Source organism: Chanos chanos, chromosome 5 (assembly GCF_902362185.1).
Source record: "Chanos chanos chromosome 5, fChaCha1.1, whole genome shotgun sequence".
Taxonomy (NCBI): Eukaryota; Metazoa; Chordata; class Actinopteri; order Gonorynchiformes; family Chanidae; genus Chanos; species Chanos chanos.
Window position 1 is genome coordinate 48561 of NC_044499.1, and position 18940 is coordinate 67500.

The window sequence follows — 18940 nt, forward strand, 5'->3', positions numbered from 1 at the left end:
TTAGCAGGGGTGGAGGAAGTACTCAAACACTGTACTTAAGTAAAAGTACAAATAAACAGACAAAAATGTACTCTAGTAAAAGTACCACATTAACCTTTACTTGAGTAAAAGTAAGTAAGTACCTGCTTTTAAATATACTTAAAGTATTAAAAGTAAAAGTACTTGCTGAATGTATTCCCTAATGCAATGGTCTACAATACCATTAAGTGTGCCTACTGTATGTATATTTTGTTTAATACATCAATGGTATGGGCTGTGCCATTTTAATTAACAATGCTGCAGATGATGCTACTGATAACACTGGCAAACAATCTCTTATCAATTATTTGAAAGGTTATTGTTTTTATTGTGTTTACCCTCTGTGACACAGTTCACACTTGGACTTACGATTCTGTGAATCAGAATTTCATGGCGGCGGGAGAGGGGGAAGAGGAGTGTTTGCAGGAGAATCCACAAAATCTCAAAGCCACAACCCTAACCCTAACCCTAACCCTAACCCTAACACTAACCCCAACCCTAACCCCAACCCTAACCCTAACCCTGCAAGTGCCGGTGAGATCCAGCTGGTTTATTTTTGTGATGCACTGCTAAGGACTTGTTCTTTTTGGTTAATCAGTTCCTTTTGGTTTTTGCATTCTGGATTTTCTGGACTTGTTTGAACTTTGGAGGAACTGGGTAAGGGGAGTGTATATATTGTGTATGTTGCCTGTCTGTATTGTTTGTGCTTGTTTGTTGGTATTGTTTGTGCTTGTTTGTTGGTATTGTTTGTGCTTGTTTGTTGGTATTGTTTGTGCTTGTTTGTTGGTATTGTTTGTGCTTGTTTGTTGGTATTGTTTGTGTGGGGTGGTTTGGGTTTGTTTTTTGTCATTGCTATTCACCATCTATACAGTATAGTTTGTTGGGGTGATAAAACTTGACTGGCTGGTGTTTGTAGTTACCCATACAACCCCAAAGCAGGGACAGTGTATTTTTAAAAAAAAAAAAAAATTAGTGTAACATCTGACTGGTCAGAGAGTCAGGGGAATTGTTACAGTCTATGTCAATACCCGATCCATGCCGGCTGCCTGATCTCAGCATCAAAATCAGACTTTGCTTTATTGCCGAGTAGGTTTACCCCTACAAGGAATTTTACTTGGTGTGTTGGTGCACCACACAAATACACATACAAATACAAATACACATACACATACAAATACACATACAGATACACATACAGATACAAATACACATACAGATACACATACAGATACAAATACACATACAGATACAAATACACATACAGATACAAATACACATACAGATACAAATACTTTACAAATACAACACTAAAGTACAGTGACTAGTAACAGTAGTGCAACACAAACATAAATCAGGAAACAGTGCAAGGAACTGTAGCATGGACAGGGAATTCTGTGCATATGAAAAATATACTAAAAGAGGAAGAAAATATGAATATTGAATATAAAATGTAAATCCAAAGTGGAATATAAACATATATTAAATGAGGTAGAAAATATACTGAATTTTGAAAAAACTAGAATGTAAGAAGTGCAAAGTGAACTAGACAGATGACTATGTTCTGCATGTGCACATGCATAAAAGAATGTTATTTTAAATAACTCACATGTGCACATGCAGAACAGGTCAGGAAGCCGGCACGAATCAGGCACCCACAATCCCGACTGTGACTTTCAAAATGCTCACACAAGAATCACAGCGACATAAAAAATCTCACATGGGTGGAACAGATGGGGGGGTGTCGAAATTCAATTCTGCGCATGCGCTGACTTTTGCACACGTGCAGAATGGACAGAGGACTGTGATCAGATCAAACAGAGGACCTGTGATCAGATCAAACAGAGGACCTGTGATCAGATCAGACAGAGGACCTGTGATCAGATCAAACAGAGGACCTGTGATCAGATCAGACAGAGGACCTGTGATCAGATCAAACAGAGGACCTGTGATCAGATCAGACAGAGGACTGTGATCAGATCAGACAGAGGACTGTGATCAGATCAAACAGAGGACTGTGATCAGATCAGACAGAGGACCTGTGATCAGATCAGACAGAGGACCTGTGATCAGATCAGACAGAGAACTGTGATCAGATCAAACAGAGGACTGTGATCAGATCAGACAGAGGACTGTGATCAGATCAGACAGAGGACTGTGATCAGATCAGACAGAGGACTGTGATCAGACAGAGGACTGTGATCAGATCAGACAGAGGGCTGTGATCAGATCAGACAGAGGGCTGTGATCAGATCAGACAGAGGACTGTGATCAGATCAGACAGAGGGCTGTGATCAGATCAGACAGAGGACTGTGATCAGATCAGACAGAGGGCTGTGATCAGATCAGACAGAGGACTGTGATCAGATCAGACAGAGGACTGTGATCAGATCAGACAGAGGACTGTGATCAGATCAGACAGAGGGCTGTGATCAGATCAAACAGAGGACCTGTGATCAGATCAGACAGAGGACTGTGATCAGATCAGACAGAGGACTGTGATCAGATCAAACAGAGGACTGTGATCAGATCAGACAGAGGGCTGTGATCAGATCAGACAGAGGACTGTGATCAGATCAGACAGAGGACTGTGATCAGATCAGACAGAGGACTGTGATCAGATCAGACAGAGGGCTGTGATCAGATCAAACAGAGGACTGTGATCAGATCAGACAGAGGACTGTGATCAGATCAGACAGAGGACTGTGATCAGACAGAGGACTGTGATCAGACAGAGGACTGTGATCAGATCAGACAGAGGGCTGTGATCAGATCAAACAGAGGACCTGTGATCAGATCAGACAGAGGACTGTGATCAGATCAGACAGAGGACTGTGATCAGATCAAACAGAGGACTGTGATCAGACAGAGGACTGTGATCAGATCAGACAGAGGGCTGTGATCAGATCAAACAGAGGACTGTGATCAGATCAGACAGAGGACTGTGATCAGATCAGACAGAGGACTGTGATCAGACAGAGGACTGTGATCAGATCAGACAGAGGACTGTGATCAGATCAGACAGAGGGCTGTGATCAGATCAAACAGAGGACCTGTGATCAGATCAGACAGAGGACTGTGATCAGATCAGACAGAGGACTGTGATCAGATCAAACAGAGGACTGTGATCAGATCAGACAGAGGGCTGTGATCAGATCAGACAGAGGACTGTGATCAGATCAGACAGAGGACTGTGATCAGATCAGACAGAGGACTGTGATCAGATCAGACAGAGGGCTGTGATCAGATCAAACAGAGGACTGTGATCAGATCAGACAGAGGACTGTGATCAGATCAGACAGAGGACTGTGATCAGACAGAGGACTGTGATCAGATCAGACAGAGGGCTGTGATCAGATCAAACAGAGGACCTGTGATCAGATCAGACAGAGGACTGTGATCAGATCAGACAGAGGACTGTGATCAGATCAAACAGAGGACTGTGATCAGACAGAGGACTGTGATCAGATCAGACAGAGGGCTGTGATCAGATCAAACAGAGGACTGTGATCAGATCAGACAGAGGACTGTGATCAGATCAGACAGAGGACTGTGATCAGACAGAGGACTGTGATCAGATCAAACAGAGGACTGTGATCAGATCAGACAGAGGACCTGTGATCAGATCAGACAGAGGACCTGTGATCAGATCAGACAGAGAACTGTGATCACATCAAACAGAGGACTGTGATCAGATCAGACAGAGGACCTGTGATCAGATCAGACAGAGAACTGTGATCAGATCAAACAGAGGACTGTGATCAGATCAGACAGAGGACTGTGATCAGATCAGACAGAGGACTGTGATCAGATCAGACAGAGGACTGTGATCAGACAGAGGACTGTGATCAGATCAGACAGAGGGCTGTGATCAGATCAGACAGAGGGCTGTGATCAGATCAGACAGAGGGCTGTGATCAGATCAGACAGAGGACTGTGATCAGACAGAGGACTGTGATCAGATCAGACAGAGGACTGTGATCAGATCAGACAGAGAACTGTGATCAGATCAGACAGAGGACTGTGATCAGATCAGACAGAGGGCTGTGATCAGATCAAAAGATGTCAATGAATCAGTGATAACAAAGCCCAGGCAGACAATATGGGACCAGCCTTCATCAAAACTTTATTCCAACCATACAATCTCACACAATTTTCACACGATTCCCAGCTCTGACCCACCCCCCTCACAAAACACTCCTTTTTCAACATGAGGGCCTAAACTTCTCAGTCCTCAATCACAGACATTACAACAACTAACACACCAACACGGCTCAAACAGGAGACGTGCACACAACATGCCGTTCTTATACAGTGACAGCCATACAGAGCCAGTGTTACCAGGCTATGATTAACAGCACTGTGGCAGATTACAAACTCCCCCCGTTACATGTGTGTGTGGCACAAATCAGGATCTTGGATTAAAATTACCACTAAAATTACATTATGTCATTAAATTGAAGAAGCTGTAAATACTTTACATAAGGGGTCTTTAAATGTGTGTGTGTGATAGTGTGTGTGTGTGTGTGTGATAGTGTGTGTGTGTGATAGTGTGTGTGTGTGTGTGTGATAGTGTGCGTGTGTGTGTGTGTGATAGTGTGTATGTGATAGTGTGTGTGTGTGTGTGTGATAGTGTGTGTGTGATAGTGTGTGTGTGTGTGTGTGATAGTGTGTGTATGTGTGTGCATGCATTGCGGCTTCAGTAGAGTTTCATCGAAGCCTCAAACAGGTGAGTCAGATCCTCCTCAGTATGAGTCCTGGGGGAGAGTTTAGTCACCCTCTCCTAAAAACACAGACACAGACACACACACACACAGACACACACACACAGATTTACCATCACCAGTCTTTTTATCAATCGCACGCAGAGACCACAGTCATACACATACGTACACAAACCTGAAACACATTCATTTTCAGTTTCACCTTTGAGTTAAACACACAACCCCTTTACTACCTCTGTCCTTGCACTGATTGGCTGTGATGTTGACCAGTTAAAGCTCTCACCTGATTGGCTGTGATGTTGACCAGTTAAAGCTCTCACCTGATTGGCTGTGATGTTGACCAGTTAAAGCTCTCACCTGATTGGCTGTGATGTTGACCAGTTAAAGCTCTCACCTGAGGAATTGTTCCTTTCACCAGACTGGGCACATCCTCTTTTGTGTAGCCAATTGCAGACAGACCATCTTCTACTTCCAGGTCATACAAAAACTTCCTGAGTGTTTCTGCCAAAACTAAACCTGCATCCTCTCTCTTCACATTACACACATTGGCACCTGAGGAAACACACAAACATTTCACACACAGAGAACACAAACACTCACAGTTTCACACACAGAGAACACAAACACTTACAGTCTCACACATAGAGAACACAAACACTCACAGTCTCACACATAGAGAACACACTCACAGTCACACACACAAAGAACACAAACACTCACAGTCACACACACAGAGAACACAAACACTCACAGTCTCACACACAGAGAACACAAACACTCACAGTCACACACACACACACACAGAACACAAACATTCACATTCTCACACACAGAGAACACAAACACTCACAGTTTCACACATAGAGAACACAAACACTCACAGTCTCACACATAGAGAACACACTCACAGTCACACACACAAAGAACACAAACACTCACAGTCACACACACACAGAACACAAACACTCACAGTCTCACACACAGAGAACACAAACACTCACAGTCACACACACACACACAGAACACAAACACTCACATTCTCACACACACAGAACACAAACACTTACAGTCACACACACAGAACACAAACACTCACAGTTTCACACACAGAGAACACACTCACAGTGTAGGGGTCGCCAGGTCCGTAAACCATATTACCCATAATTCCCTGTTTGACCGCATGGGTAATCTGTACCCATCTTCTCAGGTTTCACTGTAACGGTATTGGTTACAGCAATGGAGCAGATACAGTGATGACGCAATTTTCGCCATAAAACCGCGGAAAATTCTCTCTCTCTCTCTTTCCCGTTCTTTTCCACCTCTTTCCAGCCCCGCAATGCTGCAACTCAGCGGGTGTCTCTTTTCTCTGCCGGAGAAAAGGACAGCGTAACAAAGAAGCGAGACATTTGTACAACCAAAGTTTAATTTACTTTCTCTCGCGCAGTTGCAACTTTAACTTCTACCGGCAAGTTACACTGTAACGCACACAGTAATCGACGGAGGAAAAGGCGACCGGATCCCTTTCTACTTCTTTAAATGTCGACGAACTAAATCAAGAACCCTTAAAGATCATCGGACGAGTGACGGAGCCCCGAAGATCTTCAAGTGACATGGAAAGGAACTTCTCTCTGGACCTGCGAATCGCACTGCTCATCAGACCACCAAAGACGCACCTTCGGTCGCCACGCAATGAGCTATTCAAAGTAAGGCTGGCATCTGGGCATACTTTAGTATTAAGATCATACGCAGTTAACGTGAAGAAAGTGTTATCATTTGAATTCTTTTATTATTTTAATGTACACGCTGTATTTCATGTACGATGCGTTTTTTTAGCCGTTTATTATTTTCTTGTGAAGGATAGATCTGGCATGCGTTCTCTCTCTCTCTAACTCCCTTTTTCTGATTGCACACCTCCAACATTGGGATTGCAGCGTGACTTAAGGGTTGGGTAGAGTTGTTGAGTTTAGGGCCTACTTACTTGAGACTAGCTCTCAAGTTAGACATTCTTTGGTCTCTCGCACACATGCGATTCTCGTTGCCACCCCGACTCTAGTTGGTGCCTAGCACACACGCTTGCGCACTAAAACCTCATACCACGCATACCTCTTGCTGTACACATGCGCACAGCCTCTCTCCCTCGCTCCTCCTCCTCTCTTCTGTGCGCCTGCGCACAGCCTCTCTCCAAAGAACTCCTCCCTCTCTCTTCAGTGCGCAGCTGGGCACACGCCCACATACACGCACGCTCTCTCTCTCGCTCTCTCTCTCACACACACACACACACACACACACACACACACACACACACTCACTCATCTCTGGTCTAACACTCATTCAGTTCTACACTGAATGCCTGTACATAGACTCATCACCATTTTGTTACCCTTTGATCATGCTATTTGCTGCTGATTATTGATTGTACCATATCAGTATTGGTTTGCCAAGTAGTATTGATTATGTTAATAAATAGTATCATTGAAATAAACTGTTGTCCTGTCTGTTTCTGCCGCAGTATCTACTGAATGCCAACCTCTGCCATCAAAGCACTCCCAATTACCTTCACCAACCTGGTTGTTCATGAGTGTTATGGGTTTAGTAGTGTAATTGCAATACATTAGTACTGCAATACTCTCTAAGACTGTAGCACAGTGTTACAGCTAGCTTATCCCATTGATCTCAGTTGTTTAATTAATAAAATATTGAACATCGAAATTAATGGTTAATAAATTTTATGAGACTGATTTATGAGACTGATTTATAGATCCTACCACAACTACATCTTTTGGTGTCTCTGTGTTAGGATTGCAATTGCACCTACAACAGTCACACACACAGAGAACACAAACACTCACAGTCTCACACACACAAAGAACACAAACACTCACAGCCTCACACACACAGAACACAAACACTCACAGGCACACAAATAGAGAACACAAACACTCGCAGTCTCACACACAGAGAACACAAACACTCACAGTCACACAAACAGAGAACACAAACACTCACAGTCACACAAACAGAGAACACAAACACTCACAGTCACACAAACAGAGAACACAAACACTCACAGTCTCACACACAGAGAGAAAACAAACACTCACAGTCACACACACAGAGAGAACACAAACATTCACAGTCCCACACACCGAGAACACACTCACAGTCTCACACACAGAGAACACAAACACTCACAGTCACACACACACACAGAACACAAACACTCACAGTCTCACACACAGAGAACACAAACACTCACAGTCACACACACAAAGAACACAAACACACACAGAGAACAAAAACACTCACAGTCTCACACACAGAGAACACAAACACACACAGAGAACACAAACACTCACAGGCACACACACAGAGAACACAAACACTCACAGTCTTTGATTTGACTGTTGTGGCCTGTAAAGCCCCTTGAGACTGTAAACAGTGATATTGGGCTCTAAATAAACTTGAACTTGAACTTGAACAGTCACACACACAGAGAACACAAACACTCACAGTCACACAAACAGAGAACACAAACACTCACAGTCACACAAACAGAGAACACAAACACTCACAGTCTCACACACAGAGAGAAAACAAACACTCACAGTCACACACACAGAGAGAACACAAACATTCACAGTCCCACACACCGAGAACACACTCACAGTCTCACACACAGAGAACACAAACACTCACAGTCACACACACACACAGAACACAAACACTCACAGTCTCACACACAGAGAACACAAACACTCACAGTCACACACACAAAGAACACAAACACACACAGAGAACAAAAACACTCACAGTCTCACACACAGAGAACACAAACACTCACAGGCACACACACAGAGAACACAAACACTCACAGTCACACACAAAGAGAACACAAACACTCACAGTCACACACACACAGAGAACACAAACATTCACAGTCTCACACACCGAGAACACACTCACAGTCACACACACAAAGAACACAAACACTCACAGGCACACAAATAGAGAACACAAACACTCGCAGTCTCACACACAGAGAACACAAACACTCACAGTCACACAAACAGAGAACACAAACACTCACAGTCACACAAACAGAGAACACAAACACTCACAGTCACACAAACAGAGAACACAAACACTCACAGTCTCACACACAGAGAGAAAACAAACACTCACAGTCACACACACAGAGAGAACACAAACATTCACAGTCCCACACACCGAGAACACACTCACAGTCTCACACACAGAGAACACAAACACTCACAGTCACACACACACACAGAACACAAACACTCACAGTCTCACACACAGAGAACACAAACACTCACAGTCACACACACAAAGAACACAAACACACACAGAGAACAAAAACACTCACAGTCTCACACACAGAGAACACAAACACTCACAGTCACACAAACAGAGAACACAAACACACACAGAGAACACAAACACTCACAGCCTCACACACACAGAGAACACAAACACTCACAGTCACACACACAGAGAACACAAACACTCACAGTCACACAAACAGAGAACACAAACACTCACAGTCACACACAAAGAGAACACAAACACTCATAGTCACACACACACAGAGAACACAAACATTCACAGTCTCACACACCGAGAACACACTCACAGTCACACACACAAAGAACACAAACACTCACAGTCACACACACAGAGAACACAAACACTCACAGTCTCACACACAGAGAACACAAACACTCACAGTCACACAAACAGAGAACACAAACACTCACAGTCACACACACACACACAGAACACAAACACTCACAGTCTCTCACACAAAGAACACAAACATTCACAGTCTCACACACAAAGAACACACACACTCACAGTCACACACACAAAGAACACAAACACTCACATTCTCACACACAGAGAACACAAACACTCACAGTCACACACACAAAGAACACACTCACAGTCTCACACACAGAGAACACAAACACTCACAGTCACACACACAGAGAACACAAACACTCACAGTCACACACACAGAGAACACAAACACTCATAGTCACACAAACAGAGAACACAAACACTCACAGCCTCACACATAGAGAACACAAACACTCACAGTCTCACACACAGAGAACACAAACACTCACAGTCACACACACAAAGAGCACAAACACTCACAGTCTCACACATAGAGAACGCTAACACTCACAGTCTCACACATAGACACTGATCGTTTGTGTAGTAAGAGGGCTGATGGTGTGTTCTCTGATTGTCTGTGTAGTAACTGGGCTGATGGTGTGTTCTCTGATTGTCTGTGTAGTAAGAGGGCTGATGGTGTGTTCTCTGATTGTCTGTGTAGTAACTGGGCTGATGGTGTGTTCTCTGATTGTCTGTGTAGTAACTGGGCTGATGGTGTGTTCTCTGATTGTCTGTGTAGTAACTGGGCTGATGGTGTGTTCTCTGATTGTCTGTGTAGTAACTGGGCTGACGGTGTGTTCTCTGATTGTCTGTGTAGTAACTGGGCTGATGGTGTGTTCTCTGATTGTCTGTGTAGTAACTGGGCTGATGGTGTGTTCTCTGATTGTCTGTGTAGTAACTGGGCTGACGGTGTGTTCTCTGATTGTCTGTGTAGTAACTGGGCTGATGGTGTGTTCTCTGATTGTCTGTGTAGTAACTGGGCTGATGGTGTGTTCTCTGATTGTCTGTGTAGTAACTGGGCTGACGGTGTGTTCTCTGATTGTCTGTGTAGTAACTGGGCTGACGGTGTGTTCTCTGATTGTCTGTGTAGTAACTGGGCTGATGGTGTGTTCTCTGATCGTCTGTGTAGTAACTGGGCTGATGGTGTGTTCTCTGATTGTCTGTGTAGTAACTGGGCTGACGGTGTGTTCTCTGATTGTCTGTGTAGTAACTGGGCTGACGGTGTGTTCTCTGATTGTCTGTGTAGTAACTGGGCTGATGGTGTGTTCTCTGATTGTCTGTGTAGTAACTGGGCTGACGGTGTGTTCTCTAATCGTCTGTGTGGTAATGGGGCTGACAATGTGTGCTTTGTGTTGAAAGGGTTTGTCACTCTACAGTATTCTCTATAATAAAGTGTATGTAGTACTTTAGTGTACAAGTGTTCCTGTACATGTGTGTGTTTGCTCTACTGCATATAGCAAAAATATTAATGAACATCTTGTTTCATTTACAAAAACGATTAAAGTATGTGTACAGTATAGGCCTGTCGGTGTGTTTATTCACACAAAAACATCTGCTAAATGAATAACTCTAAGTGTAAATGTGAACGTGAAATTGATCAGACTTTGTGTGTAAGTGTGTATGTGTGTGTGTCTCTTTTCTATACCCAGTATCTCAGCAGCCTCCAGGTGTCGTTCTGGGCACATGCTGGCGGTGAAGGAAAACACGGCAGGAGACGTGAGGACGACTGAGAGACCGTGAGGCTGAGGAGCATTTCATACAGGTTATTATGGAATTATACATTTTAGAATTATGACCCTAACCCTAATCATAAAAAATCACACCTTCCTTCAGAGAAAAACCAGACATTACAACATCTAACACACCAATACGGACCATACAGGAGAGGCAGAGAAAGACCAGAAAGAAGCAGAGGAAGCGAAGTGAAGTGAAGTGAAGTGAAGCGAAGTGAAGTGAAGTGAAGGGCGCGAGCTGCTGGCACCTACTTTTAATTGTTTTCCACTTTGTACATATAGCATGCAGACAGGTGACAGTACCAACACACAGAGCATTTTAGTGAGAAAAAGTAGAGAAAATCTGGTGTTGGTAATAAAGGGTGAGTAGTTTGGGAATGTTGGACAAGTGGTTTCTACCAAATTTTCTAACTTTTGAAGGACAGCCCTAAGAAAGTTAAATGCAAACTCCATATGCAAGAATTTGCTCATCATTCAGCAACATCGAATATGGCAAACCACTTGAAACGGGTAAGTTGCATAGCTAGGCGGCCAATGAAAAAGAGACTGAAGACAAACATTTGCTTTTTCATCTAAGATTTCAAATCTTAAACTGCAAGTGTTTAATTTTTTTTATTTAATGGTTTACACTTAAGATTTATTTATTATGTTTAAAGAGAAATACAGCAGCCGAATAAGCCTATCCCGTTGAAGACGAGAAGTTATTATTTCACAGCGGGCAATGCCGTGAATTTATTTTAAACTGTTTCATAGGCATATTCATTTAGGCTAAAAGTTTTTAATGTTTAAAGTGAAATAAAAAAAGTTAGGCTATAAGAGCTTGATTTGAACAGAAATACATGTGTGCTGCCTGTCTCATTATTCTGACAAATCCATATGGCAACCAGACATTTTATGTTGCCAATTCAAATCTTGCATCATATGCAGCTGTCTTTTACAGATTTTTAAATGCTCAAAAATATGTTCCCATGACTATGGGACTATGTCAATGTGGTCAAAATCATCACTGAAACTCATGCCAGTGGGTTTTCTGATTGACAGATAGTCTATATGAAAAAAAGGAACGAATAGTCGAATATTCGTATTGAACAGCTAAATCTGATTCAACTGACAAAATTCTGAGTTGGGTACAGCCTTAGTTTAGTGTTATAGATACAGTAAATGTTTGCTTAGTGTTATAGATACAGTAAATGTTTGTTTAGTCTTATAGATACAGTAAATGTTTGTTTAGTCTTATAGATACAGTAAATGTTTGCTTAGTGTTATAGATACAGTAAATGTTTGTTTAGTGTTATAGATACAGTAAATGTTTGCTTAGTGTTACAGTAAATGTTTGCTTAGTGTTATAGATACAGTAAATGTTTGTTTAGTGTTATAGATACAGTAAATGTTTGCTTAGTGTTACAGTAAATGTTTGCTTAGTGTTACAGTAAATGTTTGCTTAGTGTTATAGATACAGTAAATGTTTGTTTAGTGTTATAGATACAGTAAATGTTTACAGATACAGTAAATGTTTGTTTAGTGTTATAGATACAGTAAATGTTTGTTTACCACTACAGGATGATCCACATTGTAGCCCCTGGCTTTGTGAGTCTTGACATTCCCTGCTATAGGATAGGACATCCCATGACTAAAACAATAAAGAATTAGTCAACAGTATATCAATACACAACAATTACCAAAGCTGTGTGTGTGTTAGAGGAATATCTACCATAAGTGTACACCTGCGTTGCCAAATCCAATACCAGCAAACACACTGGCCAGATGCATACTGGATCGAGCCTCCACGTCCTCGGGGTCCCGCACTGCCCTGGACTCAGAACCACAAACACATCTCTACTTAAACTCCACACACACAACAAACACAAAAAACACATCTCTACTTAAACAGCACACACACAAAACACATCTCTACTTAAACTACACACACACAACAAACACAAAAAACACATCTCTACTTAAACTACACACACACAAAACACATCTCTACTTAAACTCCACACACACAACAAACACAAAAAACACATCTCTACTTAAACTACACACACACAACAAACACAAAAAACACATCTCTACTTAAACAGCACACACACAAAACACATCTCTACTTAAACTCCACACACACAACAAACACAAAAAACACATCTCTACTTAAACTCCACACACACAAAACACATCTCTACTTAAACTCCACACACACAACAAACACAAAAAACACATCTCTACTTAAACTCCACACACACAAAACACATCTCTACTTAAACTCCACACACGCAAAACACATCTCTACTTAAACACCACACACACAACAAACACACAAAACACATCTCTACTTAAACTCCACACACACAAAACACATCTCTACTTAAACTCCACACACACAACAAACACAAAAAACACATCTCTACTTAAACTACACACACACAAAACACATCTCTACTTAAACTCCACACACGCAAAACACATCTCTACTTAAACTCCACACACGCAAAACACATCTCTACTTAAACTCCACACACACAACAAACACAAAAAACACATCTCTACTTAAACTCCACACACACAACAAACACGCAAAACACATCTCTACTTAAACACCACACACACAACAAACACACAAAACACATCTCTACTCAAAGTCCATACACACATAACAAACACACAAAACACATCTCTACTTAAACTACACACACACAACAAACACACAAAACACATCTCTACTTAAACTACACACACACAACAAACACACAAAACACATCTCTACTTAAACTACACACACACAAAACACATCTCTACTTAAACTCCACACACACAACAAACACAAAAAACACATCTCTACTTAAACTACACACACACAAAACACATCTCTACTTAAACTCCACACACGCAAAACACATCTCTACTTAAACTCCACACACGCAAAACACATCTCTACTTAAACACCACACACACAACAAACACACAAAACACATCTCTACTCAAACTCCACACACACACAACAAACACACAAAACACATCTCTATTTAAACTCCAAACACACAACACACAAAACACATCTCTACTTAAACAGCACACACACAACAAACACGCAAAACACATCTCTACTTAAACAGCACACACACAACAAACACACAAAACACCTCTACTCAAATTCCGTACACACATAACAAACACACAAAACACATCTCTACTTAAACTCCACACACACAACAAACACACAAAACACATCTCTACTCAAACTCCACACACACACAACAAACACACAAAACACATCTCTATTTAAACTCCAAACACACAACACACAAAACACATCTCTACTTAAACTCCACACACACAACAAACACGCAAAACACATCTCTACTTAAACACCACACACACAACAAACACACAAAACACCTCTACTCAAATTCCGTACACACATAACTAACACACAAAACACATCTCTACTTAAACTCCACACACACAACAAACACACAAAACACATCTCTACTCAAACTCCACACACACACAACAAACACACAAAACACATCTCTATTTAAACTCCAAACACACAACACACAAAACACATCTCTACTTAAACTCCACACACACAACAAACACGCAAAACACATCTCTACTTAAACAGCACACACACAAACACACAAACACATCTCTACTTAAACTACACACACACAACACACAGCAGTGCTAGCGGAGTCCTCACTCAAGACTCTACAAGTGTCCATTACAGCTCTACGAAATCTTTTACTGAATCTCCACTAAACTTCACTCAACCTTCAAATACCACCAAAAAAAATCTTTCAAAAACCACAACCCGTGATTCTCATTGTCCTGGATTTAACTCCAGGCCTGATTACTTCCACTCAAATTTTTCAGTTTTACTCAAACTTCACCGTACTCATCCATACTCTTCCATACTCTTCCATACTCATCCATACTCTTCCATGTTCTTCCATACTCTTCCATACTCATCCATACTCTTCCATACTCATCCATACTCTTCCATGTTCTTCCATGCTCTTCCATGCTCTTCCATACTCATCCATACTCATCCATACTCTTCCATACTCATCCATACTCTTCCATACTCTTCCATATTCATCCATACTCTTCCATACTCTTTCTCGCCAACATCTCACTGTCTTCACAGCCCTGTAGCCTAAAAAACAAAACACAATTCTCATACTCATATACTCATCTTCACTCAAATTATATATCTTCATACATAGCCAAACTACACTCAAACCTCTTACTCACTCTTCTCACAAAGTCCACCTGCCCCTCCCCCCCTCGCCCACCTGTCCCCAGTCAAAATCAACTCAAATCACTGAGACTTGTTAACATGCCCAGCCCGATGGACTTAAACATACCGTTTCATGTACTTGGCGACGATTTTGAGGGCGTGCCTGGCCCAGACGTCACTGACTGGGTTGCTGCCCTGGTAGGCGGGGCGGTTGATGGGGTTGGGGGGGCAGGGGCTGCGTTGATTGTACGGCAGTGCAGTGTAGGACTCCAGAGCATGACTACACACAAACACAACACAAGGCACAAGTTCTGCTTCTTTTCTAGAGTGCAGTGTAGGACTCCAGAGCATGACTACACACAAACACAACACAAGGCACAAGTTCTGCTTCCTTTCTAGAGTGCAGTGTAGGACTCCAGAGCATGACTACACACAAACACAACACAAGGCACAAGTTCTGCTTCTTTTCTAGAGTGCAGTGTAGGACTCCAGAGCATGACTACACACAAACACAACACAAGGCACAAGTTCTGCTTCTTTTCTAGAGTGCAGTGTAGGACTCCAGAGCATGACTACACACAAACACAACACAAGGCACAAGTTCTGCTTCTTTTCTAGAGTGCAGTGTAGGACTCCAGAGCATGACTACACACAAACACAACACAAGGCACAAGTTCTGCTTCTTTTCTAGAGTGCAGTGTAGGACTCCAGAGTATGACTACACACAAACACAACACAAGGCACAAGTTCTGCTTCTTTTCTAGAGTGCAGTGTAGGACTCCAGAGCATGACTACACACAAACACAACACAAGGCACAAGTTCTGCTTCTTTTCTAGAGAAGGATGTGCTAACTGTGCTGTGAATATTAACATGTCTCTCTGACATTTAAAAAAAGTGAAACAGGGATAGATCTGCACAAACACTGTGGTATATACTGACTGTGGAATATATTGGGTAAATATGTGAGTAATAATATATGAGAAAAAGGACAGACCTGTGAGGTGGTGTTAAACAGTCATTAACGCAGGCAGAGAGAGAAGTGAAATATTGACAGACCTGTGAGGTGGTGTTAAACAGTCATTAACGCAGGCAGAGAGAGAAGTGAAATACTGATAGACCTGTGAGGTGGTGTTAAACAGTCATTAACGTGGACGGTGAGTGAAGTGTTGACAGACAAGTTAAATGTTGCAGAGGAAAACTGGGCAGAAGGGCCTACCAGAGGACATCAAAGCCGCTGTTGGCTGCCACTCTCTGGGGCATGTGGAGAGTATGGAGAGGATCCACTACCCCCAAAGTCGGTCTGATTGCACGGCTGGCTATGCCTGGCCAGGCGCACACACACACACACACACACACAGATAACATTACAGAAATAATAATTAGTGAGTTACTAGAAGTTCAGCTGTTTCAACATCTTTAACCTTCAATATGGAGACAGAACAGTAAATAAACTGTGAAAATAACTCTTTTGTGTGTGAAATATTGATATTAATATGAGTGAATTCTCTCATACCAGTTTTGGCCTTCAGGTGCTCAAAGTCAAAAATGGCCACACCTGTTGTCTCACTGCCTGTCCCTGCAGTAGTGGGCACTGAGGACGGACGGACACACACACACACACACACGCGCGCGCGCACACAAACACACACACACACAATCACTTTCATTCATTTGGTATTTGTATTGTTTTTTCTGAAATATGCCCACTATGTGTGTGTGAGGGTGTATGTGTGATAGATAGAGAGAGAGAGAGAGAGAGAGAGAGAGAGAGAGAGAGAGAGAGAGAGTGAGAGTGAGTGAGAGTTTAGTTTTGAGAGGTTTGTTTTTTACTGAAGTGTGTATCAGTGCACATATGTGTGTGTACATATTTGTGTTGTGTGAGTGTATGTTCTCAGTACCAGCGATCAGAGGTTTGAGCTGCTTGGTAATTGGCTTTCCTTTACCAATCGGCGCATTAACAAAGTCCAGGAACTCAGCATCAGGGTAACAGGAGTACAGATTGGCTGCTTTACAGGTGTCAATCACCGAACCCCCACCCACAGCAACAAAAACATCAAACTCCTCCTTCTTGGCAAAATCTATTGCTGCCTGAAAACTATGAAGAGAGGCAGGATTTATTTACACACACACACACACACACACACACACACGCATGCGCACACACACACACACACACTGCTGAGTCATCCTTACAGTCATGTTGTGATATTCACTCAGTATACCCAGATCTGGGTAAAGGGTCACCCTGCAGCAATCAGGGGCTATTTCAGTAATAAACTTTAACCTCTGTTTACACACCACACACACACACACACACTTTTCTCTTTCTCATACAGACACACTGTATACCTTGAGTCAGTGGGTTCCACTCTTACATCGTCAAAACACTTGTATTTGACTCCATGTTTGGCCAGTGAATCCAGCACAGCAGTTACTGGAGGCAAGCGTGACAGATTCTTGTCTGTCATTAAACACACGCTGCGAGCACCCATGTTCTGTAGATCCTAAACTCAGAAACAGGGCAGAACTCATTAAGAACATACTACAGCACAGCATCTGATTTACGAATCTGCTCTGTAAACATGGCTCAATGAAAGACACAGAGGCAGAGTTTTGTGTGAATTTATACAAAAACTGATCATTCTTCTGATCCCACTGGTGACTCATTAAATTGTGGCAATAACAAAAACAATGCCACGGTTTCAAAGTTAAATGATTCCTGTGGTTTGGACTCTTACCATTCCGATCTCTCTGGTCACACCCTCTCCGTATCGAATGTTGGAGCTGGCCATCTGAAATGCAGCACCAAACTCTGAATATTTACCATCTTTAATCATTTTATTACAACATACAAAGCATTTTTTAATGCAGAAAGCCTTCATCAGGGTATCAAATGACCATGTGACGTCTATCAATCGTCATTAAAATATGAACGTTTGTGCTTCTTTTCCAGGTTTAATTTGGGGATTGAAAAAACTCTACAGTCACTGACTTACTCTTTAACTGACTAACTTATTGATTACAGTATTGTACTGGAAGCCCTGTGCTCTGCACCAAGAATGGACCAAATATTTACATTTCAATCCAAGTATTTGGGGGGGGGGGGGGGGGGGGGGGGCACTACTGTCAATAACTACATCGAGTCTGACACTTCTTAAAGTTTTGGTGCATATTTTCCACACACTTTGTTTAATATGGGAGTTATCAATACTTCAGTGTCCATCCATCTACCACTGCTCTGCACACTTAGATACATGCAGTGTTAGGGTTAGGGTTAGGGTTAGATACATGCAGTGTTATGGTTAGGGTTAGATACATGCAGTGTTAGGGTTAGGGTTAGATACATGCAGTGTTAGGGTTAGGGTTAGGGTTAGATATATGCAGTGCTGTGGCCCCAACAAGAACAATCTCACGTGGATTAGGGTTAAGGTTAGGTTTAGGGTTAGATACATGCAGTGCTGTGCACCTTCACAAGAACAATCTCACGTGGAAGCCCGGGCTAAAAACATTCGGTGCATTTAAG

General features: G+C 42.2%; 1 protein-coding gene across 2 annotated transcripts in view; it reads right to left on the reverse strand.

The window, feature by feature from the left end:
- Positions 1 to 4628: 4628 nt before the first annotated feature.
- The window catches only part of adhfe1 (alcohol dehydrogenase iron containing 1), a 14850-nt gene continuing 538 nt past the window's right edge, over positions 4629 to 18940 (reverse strand). For both annotated transcript variants that reach the window (XM_030773117.1, XM_030773118.1), the window contains exons 4-14: positions 18156 to 18209; positions 17767 to 17921; positions 17316 to 17512; positions 16931 to 17008; positions 16634 to 16739; positions 15544 to 15696; positions 12885 to 12983; positions 12725 to 12803; positions 11086 to 11182; positions 5134 to 5291; positions 4629 to 4798 (exon numbers count right to left, since the gene is read on the reverse strand). In XM_030773117.1, the coding sequence (XP_030628977.1) occupies positions 4715 to 4798; positions 5134 to 5291; positions 11086 to 11182; positions 12725 to 12803; positions 12885 to 12983; positions 15544 to 15696; positions 16634 to 16739; positions 16931 to 17008; positions 17316 to 17512; positions 17767 to 17921; positions 18156 to 18209 (1260 nt within the window). In that variant the 3' untranslated portion in view covers positions 4629 to 4714. The remainder of the gene's footprint in view (positions 4799 to 5133; positions 5292 to 11085; positions 11183 to 12724; positions 12804 to 12884; positions 12984 to 15543; positions 15697 to 16633; positions 16740 to 16930; positions 17009 to 17315; positions 17513 to 17766; positions 17922 to 18155; positions 18210 to 18940) is intronic.